We start from the raw sequence: 10,023 nt of genomic DNA on the forward strand, positions 1-10,023 counted from the left end.
TCTGTAGTTAAAGCAATGTCCTTACAATCATGCAGTATTTGTTTTACATTTGCACGAGTGGTATCATACAGTTTAACTATGTTCTTTGAAATTGTTGTGCGACTCGGAATTTTGTATCTCGACTCCATTTCACTGCAAAATTCCCTGAAACCATCACCCTCGACAATGCTGATGGGTCTCATATCTTTGCAGATGAATTTTACAAGAGATTTTGTAATTGCTTCACTTCGTTGACCGGGTAATGCAGCAGCAGAAGTTTGTTGAAAAAACGCTGTCATTCGTGGCTGTTTAGGACATGAAGGCCCAGACGTTTCTGATCACTCCTCCTTACCGTGTATTTCGCTGCACTCAAGTGGGTGGTGTTTTTCTAAATGGCTTCTCATGTTCGTTGTATTTGAATTATAGGGGACATTTTTTTTTTTTTTCAATCTGTCCTCCAATCGTCCAGAATCCGAAATGACGCCAGTATTTGCTTTTCATACTGGGTGGTGTAACAATTGTGCGCTCAGGAGCACTTCTACCCGCCGTGTTATCACTTGTCAGACATCTTTCATTTATGAAAACGAACCGGAAGAGAATTAATCAGTTTCGCGCTGCACTTGAAGAGATACATTTGAACCTTAGTGCCGGGTATTTGTGTCGGTATTTCAAGTAGACATATTGGTGGCGTCCTGTAATTTAAATGCCAATATAGGAAGTTTGGTGCAACATTTAGTTTATAAATTCCAGAAATTTAATAAACTTTGCCATTATCGATGATCCAGTTTTATTATCGATGATCGTAATATGGAGGAAAATCGATAAAAATATTGATTTTCGATTTTATCGTTGCAGCCCTAATGTATATTAACTGTGTGTGTTTAGGGAGGGCTGTATTGATGTATACTGACTGTGTGTTTGAGAAGGGCTGTATTGATGTATATTGACTGTGTGTGCAAGCAGGGCTGTATTGATGTATATTGACTGTGTGTTTTGTGGAGGGCTGTATTGATGTATACTGACTGTGTGTTTTGTGGAGGGCTGTATTGATGTATATTGACTGTGTGTATTGATGTATACTGACTGTGTGTTTAGGGAGGGCTGTATTGATGTATACTGACTGTGTGTTTGAGAAGGGCTGTATTGATGTATATTGACTGTGTGTGCAAGCAGGGCTGTATTGATGTATATTGACTGTGTGTTTTGTGGAGGGCTGTATTGATGTATACTGACTGTGTGTTTTGTGGAGGGCTGTATTGATGTATATTGACTGTGTGTATTGATGTATATTGACTGTGTGTTTTTGACCCCTCCACAAAAAACGAAGAATGCACAATTTTCTCTGAAATAACTTGAAACTGACAAAAGTAATTGGCATCCACCATTGTTTATTCCATATTTAATAGAAATCAGACTTTGCTTTTGATTTTTTATTCAACATAATATTGTAAATAATAAAACAAATGAAAATGGCATGGACAAAAATGATGGGACCGCTAACCTAATATTTTGTTGCACAACCTTTAGAGGCAATCACTGCAATCAAACGTTTTCTGTAGCTCTCAATGAGACTTCTGCAGCTGTTAACAGGTAGTTTGGCCCACTCTTCCTGAGCAAACTGCTCCAGCTGTCTCAGGTTTGATGGGTGCCTTCTCCAGACTGCAAGTTTCAGCTCTTTCCATAGATGTTCGATAGATTCAGATCAGGACTCCAATGTTTTGTTCTTATCCATTCTTGGGTGCTTTTAACTGTGTGTTTTGGGTCATTATCCTGTTGGAGGACCCATGACCTGCGACTGAGACAGAGCTTTCTGACACTGGGCAGTACGTTTCGCTCCAGAATGCCTTGATAGTCTTGAGATTTCATTGTGCCCTGCACAGATTCAAGGCACCCTGTGCCAGGCGCAGCAAAGCAGCCCCAAAACATAACCGAGCCTCCTCCATGTTTCACTGTAGGTATGGTGTTCCTTTCTTTGAAAGCTTCATTTTTTCGTCTGTGAACACAGAGCTGATGTGACTTGCGAAAAAGCTCCAGTTTTGACTCATCTGTCCAAAGGACATTCTCCCAGAAGGATTGTGGCTTGTCAATATGCATTTTAGCAAATTCCAGTCTGGCTTTTTTATGTTTTTCTTTCAAAAGTGGAGTCCTCCTGGGTCTTCTTCCATGGAGCCCACTTTCGCTCAAAATCTCTTTGGCAGTTATCCTTGGTTCTTTTTCTACCATTCGCACTATCCTTCTGTTCACTCTGGGGTCGATTTTCCTCTTGCGGCCGCGCCCAGGGAGGTTGGCTACAGTTCCATGGACTTAAACTTCTTAATAATATTTGCTACTGTTGTCACAGGAACATCAAGCTGCTTGGAGATGGTCTTGTAGCCTTTACCTTTACCATGCTTGTCTATTATTTTCTTTCTGATCTCCTCAGACAACTCTCTCCTTTGCTTTCTCTGGTCCATGTTCAGTGTGGTGCACACAATGATACCAAACAGCACAGTGACTACTTTTCTCCATTTAAATAGGCTGAATGACTGATTACAAGATTGGAGACATGTGTGATACTAATTAAAGAAACTAATTAGTTTGAAATATCACTATAATCCAATTATTTATTATCTTTTCTAAGGGGTACCAACAAATGTGTCCAGGCCATTTTAGAATATCTTTGTAGAATAAGCAATAATTCATCTCTTTTCACAGCTTCTTTGCTTTATTCTATGACATACCAAAGGCATGCAAGTATACATGATAAAATAGCTTTTAATTTCATCACTTTTCAGGAGGAATGAAGCATTATTTCAATGAGCTGTAAGGGTACCAACAAATTTGAGCACGTCTGTATATTGACTGTGTGTTTTGTGGAGGGCTGTATTGATGTATATTGACTGTGTGTTTTGTGGAGGGCTGTATTGATGTATATTGACTGTGTGTTTTGTGGAGGGCTGTATTGATGTATACTGACTGTGTGTTTTGTGGAGGGCTGTATTGATGTATATTGACTGTTTGTTTTGTGGAGGGCTGTATTGATGTATATTGACTGTGTGTTTTGTGGAGGGCTGTATTGATGTATACTGACTGTATGTTTTGTGGAGGGCTGTATTGATGTATATTGACTGTGTGTTTTGTGGAGGGCTGTATTGATGTATACTGACTGTTTGTTTTGTGGAGGGCTGTATTGATGTATATTGACTGTGTGTTTTGTGGAGGGCTGTATTGATGTATATTGACTGTGTGTTTTGTGGAGGGCTGTATTGATGTATATTGACTGTGTTTTGTGGAGGGCTGTGTTGATGTATATTGACTGTTTGTTTTGTGGAGGGCTGTATTGATGTATATTGACTGTGTGTTTTGTGGAGGGCTGTATTGATGTATATTGACTGTGTGTTTTGTGGAGGGCTGTATTGATGTATATTGACTGTGTGTTTTGTGGAGGGCTGTATTGATGTATATTGACTGTGTGTTTTGTGGAGGGCTGTATTGATGTATATTGACTGTGTGTTTTGTGGAGGGCTGTATTGATGTATACTGACTGTGTGACAGGGTTGGTCGATGTGGTCACGTCAGGCCAGAGGCAGGAAGAAAAACAAAGGAAAAATACAGCAGTGCAAAAGGCGCGGCGTGCGCCGTTTTTATTTTTAAAAATCAAAAATCAAAAACAAAAATAAATAAAATATTTTAACAAAAAAACACGGCTCACAGAGCAAAACAAATATTCAAACAAAAACAAATCTCAAACAAAAACCGCAACAAAACTCAGGTCAGGCTGGTCAGTCGCTTTCACTGATCATCCTGTATTTTGATTTATTTTTAAACTCCTCTCGCTCTGTTCCTCCTCTCGAACACCCACCGAGACTGCAGAGCGCTGCAAGCTTTTATGAAGGTGACCATCTCCCGAATTAATTAAGTGATTAATTTGTTGCTAATGGGGAGATGGTCACCTTCTACACAAGGTTTTTAACTACTACTGGCAGAGGATGAGCTGCCGACCTCTCATCTGCCAGAACACATTTAAATAAAAATAACAAAACAAGCGCACGGCTACGCCGTCATATAAATAATAATAATAATAATAATAATAATACCACAAAACGAATACAAAATAATAAATTGTACAGGGGCGGAGGGGTACCCCGTTCTAAAATAAACTATTAATTTATGGCAGGGCTTTGCCCCGCCCCCTTTTCATGTGCAGGGCTCCTCGCCCTGCCACAGACTGCGTGTGCAAGGCAGGGCTGTATTGATGTATATCGAATGTATGTTTTTGTGGAGGGCTGTATTGATGTATATTGACTGCGTGTGCAAGGCAGGGCTGTATTGGTGTATATTGACTGCGTGTGCAAGGCAGGGCTGTATTGGTGTATATTGACTGCGTGTGCAAGGCAGGGCTGTATTGATATATATTGACTGCGTGTGCAAGGCAGGTCTGTATTGATGTATATTGACTGCGTGTGCAAGGCAGGGCTGTATTGATGTATATCGAATGTATGTTTTTGTGGAGGGCTGTATTGATGTATATTGACTGTGTGTGAAAGGCAGGGCTGTATTGATGTATATTACCCTGTTTCAGGCCCCACACTGCTCAATAAGCTGGAGCTGGCTCTGTGCAATGAGAATCTCTCAGAACAGGTGGTGCAGGACTGTCTGCTGTGTCTGAAGGAGGAGTGGATGAAGTGAGTACCGAGGCCAGCAGGGGGTGCCGTTTCCACTCCCTTCACCCAATTAAGTCATTCACATTGTTAAAGCAGGGATGCAAATACTGCATAGCAGTTTCACCCATTCCAGGGTTTTAATTTGCAAAAAAAATTGCAAAAAACATCAATCTAAGTTTATTTTAGTAAGGAAAAATGAACAGGTTATAGCTTGAGGTGGGAATACATGTAACCTCTGCACCCACCTACTATCACCCATCATTGTCTTGCTGTATTAGTTATGATGAGAAAATGACAAAACAAATTAAAGTTAGTGTGGTTTTAAAACTGTCCTAACCCAACATCAGCTTCATTTTTATAAGAAACTGTTCATTGTATTTATAGTTGAGAGAACTGGAAAATATATTCCAGCTGAAACACAGAATGGTATAGTCTCTCTCTCTCTCTCTCTCTCTCTCTCTCTCTCTCTCTCTCTCTCTCTCTCTCTCTTAATATCATATATTATTATTATTATATATTCAGCAGCTTCTGGCATTCGATACATTTCAATATGGTGATGCAAAGTGGAGGGAAGGTAATATTAACAGGAGTGATATTAAAGCGTAACCTATCTCCTCTCTCTTGTCTCTCCTCTCTCTCCTCTCTCCCCCTCTCCTCCCTCCTCTCTACCCTCTCCCTCCTCTCTCTCCCCCCTCCCTCCTCTCTCTCCTCTCCCTCTCCCTCTTTCTCCTCTCTTTCTCCTCTTTCTCCTCCCCTCTCCCTCCTCTCTTTCTCCCCCTCTCTCCTCTCTCTCTCTCCTCCCCTCCCTCCTCTCTCCCCTCTCCCTTTCCCCTCTCCCCTCTCCCTCTTTCTCCTCTCTCTTTCTCCTCCTCTCCCTCCTCTTTCTCCCCCTCTCCCTCCCTCTCTCCCGTCTCCCTCTTCCTCCTCTCTCTCTCCTCTCCCCCCTCTCCCTCCCCTCCTTCCTCCCTCTCTCTTCTCCCTGCTCTCTCCTGTCCTCAGTAAGGTGAAGGTTTTGTTTAAGTTCACGAAGGTTGACAGCCGCCCGAAGGAAGACACACACCGACTGCTCGGCATTCTGGGAGCTGCAGACGAGGACAATGTCAGACTTCTTAAGTTCTGGATAACGGGACTCAGCAAGACTTATAAGACACATCTGATGACTGCTGTGAGGAGCCCCCAGTGCTCCTAAGTAACAGATATCTCATGACACACAGGGCTCCTCTCCCTCATAGATCTCATAAGACTCATCTCATGACTTCAGTAGGGAGACTGTCTATATACTGTCTATGTAGTTCTGAGAGGTCCATGCGGGTACATGTGAAGCCATTTTGAGTCAGGGAATGCAATTTAAAAGTTTAAAAAAGTGGTTAAAATGTAAAAAAATAAAAAAAATAAATTAAAACAATACACACACCTTACGTAAGCAGTTGTAGCAACACATGGGAACACGTAACACAATAAAATAAAAAGGTACTTATGTACCCTTTAATGAGACGGCCACCTTGACTGTTGTGTTAATCCCCTTTCAGAGATATCTCTTAAAGCAGGTTTCAGGATTTTATAAGATTTGTCCCATGAGTGCCGCAAAAGGCCCACAGAACTGCTAAACCCCTGAACAGATATATGCCAGTCTGTCTGAGCCACCTAGCCCCCCAGATTGAACCCAGACCTCCAGAGAAAAGAGAAAGGAAGGAATGAGAGGCAAGTGAAGCAGCCATTAGTAAGCAGTGGCTGAGACGCTGTGTGTCTCAGCCACTTACACCCCCCGGATTAGGACCCAGGCCACCAGAAAAGTTAATGAATTGAATGATGTCACTAGCGCCACCTAGCTGAATTTTAGGGAAGCTGAATTGTGGCTTTCCCTGCTGTTATAAATACTAACCATCACTGATATCAGTAATATATTATGAAGAAAGTGCAATGCTGCTGTTAATTATATTTTGTGCTTTAAACTAAATGATTGTACACGTAGCTCATAACAATCAGCTAACAGCTATACTGTCATAAATAAAATAAGATTTTTGAAAAAAGGGTGTTGGAGTATTGTTTTCAATACAGCAGCTTGTCAGACTCGAGTCACATTTTTCGTGACTCTGACTCGAGACACAGCCGCAAAAGACTCGGACTTGACTAGACCTTGTGTGACTCGGACTCAGACTCGAACATACATACAATTGTATGTAAAGAATAATGTGTAAAAAAATAATGTAATTGTATGTAAAAAATAATGTGATATCTTGTAACAATTGTAAGTCGCCCTGGATAATAATAATATAAATAATAATAATAATAATAATAACTGTGCACAATAAAAAAACACCCAACAAAACATTATCCAATCACTGGTTAGCCCTGTTGTCTTTTCAGCCAAACTTAGTAAGAATAAGAAATTGGAAGCGAGTTAGGTTGTAGGTTGTAGACAATGTCGACCCAGGGGACTTTTTTGACCTGAAAAAAGAAACAAAGACCAGGGGTCACAAATGGAGATTAGATAAAGGGGCATTCAGAACAGAAAATAGGAGGCACTTTTTTACACAGAGAATTGTGAGGGTCTGGAACCAACTCCCCAGTAATGTTGTTGAAGCTGAAACACTGGGATCCTTCAAGAAGCTGCTTGATGAGATTCTGGGATCAAAGCTACTAACAACCAAACGAGCAAGATGGGCTGAATGGCCTCCTCTCATTTGTAAGCTTTCTTATGTTCTTAAATAATTGTTCAAAAATAAATAAATAAATAAAAAGGTTTTTTTCCATGTCCAACCTTTTGGTGTGTGTTTTTTTCTTTTAAAAAAGGCACACGCAGAGGTCATGTATAAGAAAGAAAAAAAAAACAGTCCTTTGTACTCTTCAGTCAAAGTAAGCAGCCATTTCTGCAAGCTGCTCTAAGCTGGGAATTGGCAAGTGTTCTGGTAGCAGTGTTTGGGTGACTGCAGCACAAAATTCATTCACACATCGCCAAACGGTTGTCTTACACTTCTGTATTCTGAATGTGTTGCCAGCTTCCTAAGGCAATGGCCACCCTCTTAATTATTATTATTATTATTATTTATTTCTTATCAGACACCCTTATCCAGGGCGACTTACAGTCGTAAAGAAAAATACATTTCAAGAATCACAGTACACTTATTAATACAATTAAGAGCAAGATAAATACAATGACTTCGATTCTAGCAAGTACAAGTATATGACAAAATACAATTCAATAACAGAGCAGATAACAGTGTCAGTGATAGTTACATCAGGATATAATTAAATACAAAATACTACAGATTAAATAACACTTGTGACAAATTACAGTACTCTAAAGTACAGGATTAAATGCAGTAAAGTAGGGAGCAGATAAGAGCAAGTAAAGTGCATTAAGGAAGTGAAGTGTCCAGAGGGAAAAGAGGAGTTCTACAGGTGCTGTCTGAAGAGGTGAGTCTTGAGGAGGTGCCGGAAGCAGGGCGAGGGTGGAGAAGGAGCAGGCTCTGGAGGCAGGGGAGCATAGAGGAGGTAGAGCCAGTCTTCTAGTGCAGGAGGAGCGGAGAGGTCGAGTGGGGGTGTAGGGAGAGATGAGGGTCTGGAGGTAGCTGGGTGCAGTCTGGTCAAGGCATCTGTAGGCAAGTACAAGAGTCTTGAACTGAAATTTACAGTGTCAAAGGCAGCAGAGAGGTCAAGAAGAATTAGGACAGAGGAGAGAGAGGCAGCTCGGACAGAGTTTAGTGAGTTAGTGACAGACAGGAGGGTGGTTTCAGTGGAGTGAACAGAGCGGAAGCCAGATTGGAGAGAGTCGAGCAGAGAGTGGTTGGACAGGAAAGCAGAGAGCTGGCGGTGTACAGCCCGCTCGAGGGTTTTGGAGAGGAAAGGCAGGAGGGAGACGGGACGGTAGCTCTGGAGGGAGATGGGGTCAAGGGTAGGTTTTTTGAGGAGGGGAGTGATAGAGGCTTGTTTGAAGGCAGAGGGAAAGAGACCAGAAAGGTCTCTTTCCCTTTACAGGCACACACAAGCAGGATGTCGTATCTCTTCTTTGCAGTGCAGGCTGTAGTTTATTACATGTGTATTCAAAAGTTTCTTGTGACATCCTCAAATTTTTGAGCCATTGGGTATCATTGAAATTGAACACTACTGTCTCCCACCAATCAGAAGATCAAATGTGTGTCCATATTGAGGCTCTTCTCTTGCACTGTAATTGAAAAACAACAAAAGAATTGGTTTAAAATGATTTGTTACTTTCCAGAAATACAAATCCCAAAACATAAATTTATGCATTATAAATACCATATGGGATATACTGAAATTAAAGAAGGGATCTATGAAAAAGACCTAGGAGTTCATGTTGTCTCCATCTAGACAATTTTCACACAGAGAATCGGGGGAATCTGGAACCTGCTCCCCAGTAATGTTGTTGAAGCTGACACCCTGGGATCCTTCAAGAAGCTGCTTGATGAGATTCTGGGATCAATAAGCTACTAACAACCAAACGAGCAAGATGAGCTGAATGGCCTCCTCTCGTTTGTAAACTTTCTTATGTTCTTATGTTCTTATAATGGAGAGTATTATAGTAAAATAAAATGGTGGTGTCTGATACATTTTCAACACAGGATATGTTTTATTTCTTTTGCTTTTTTATTGTTTTTAAGTTCTGCATTTGTTTCTGTATTCTTAAATTCCGCGCACACAGTTTAAAAACAGCAAACGCTGATCAATCGTTAAACTTACCTTTTTTACAGTACATTATGGCATCTACTGACTATCTTGCTCATCAGGCAGCAGTGTGGAGTAGTGGTTAGGGCTCTGGACTCTTGACCGGAGGGTCATGGGTTCAATCCCAGATGGGTGACACTGCTGCTTTACCCTTGAGCAAGGTACTTTCCCTAGATTGCTCCAGTAAAAAAGCTCAACTGTATAAATGGATAACTGTAAATAAAAAAAATATATATATAATAATGAGTAAATAAAAATGTAATTGAATGAGAAAATAATGTGATATATTTTAACAATTGTAAGTCGCCCTGGATAAGGGCATCTGCTAAGACTAAATAATATTATTAATATTAATAATCAGATCCATATTGTTTCTCTCTCCCAGCAGCATTCTTCCACGTTACTGCTCTCTCGGAGAAGCATTCTTCCACGTTACTGCTCTCTCCGAGAAGCATTCTTCCACATTAGTGCTCTCTCCGAGAAGCATTCTTCCACGTTACTGCTCTCTCTAAGAAGCATTCTTGAAAATGTACTGCTCTCTCAGAGAAGCATTCTTCCACGTTACTGCTCTCTCGGAGAAGCATTCTTCCACGTTACTGCTCTCTCCGAGAAGCATTCTTCCACATTAGTGCTCTCTCCGAGAAGCATTCTTCCACGTTACTGCTCTCTCTAAGAAGCATTCTTGAAAATGTACTGCTCTCTCAGAGAAGCATTC

General features: G+C 41.0%; 1 protein-coding gene across 2 annotated transcripts in view; it reads left to right on the forward strand.

Annotated features, from left to right (window-relative positions):
• The window catches only part of LOC117970380 (folliculin-like), a 48,731-nt gene extending 41,349 nt beyond the window's left edge, over positions 1–7,382 (forward strand). For both annotated transcript variants that reach the window (XM_059018330.1, XM_059018331.1), the window contains exons 11-12: positions 4,541–4,643; positions 5,622–7,382. In XM_059018330.1, the coding sequence (XP_058874313.1) occupies positions 4,541–4,643; positions 5,622–5,811 (293 nt within the window). In that variant the 3' untranslated portion in view covers positions 5,812–7,382. The remainder of the gene's footprint in view (positions 1–4,540; positions 4,644–5,621) is intronic.
• The last annotated feature ends 2,641 nt before the right edge of the window (positions 7,383–10,023 follow it).

Source organism: Acipenser ruthenus, chromosome 59 (assembly GCF_902713425.1).
Source record: "Acipenser ruthenus chromosome 59, fAciRut3.2 maternal haplotype, whole genome shotgun sequence".
Classification (NCBI taxonomy): domain Eukaryota; kingdom Metazoa; phylum Chordata; class Actinopteri; order Acipenseriformes; family Acipenseridae; genus Acipenser; species Acipenser ruthenus.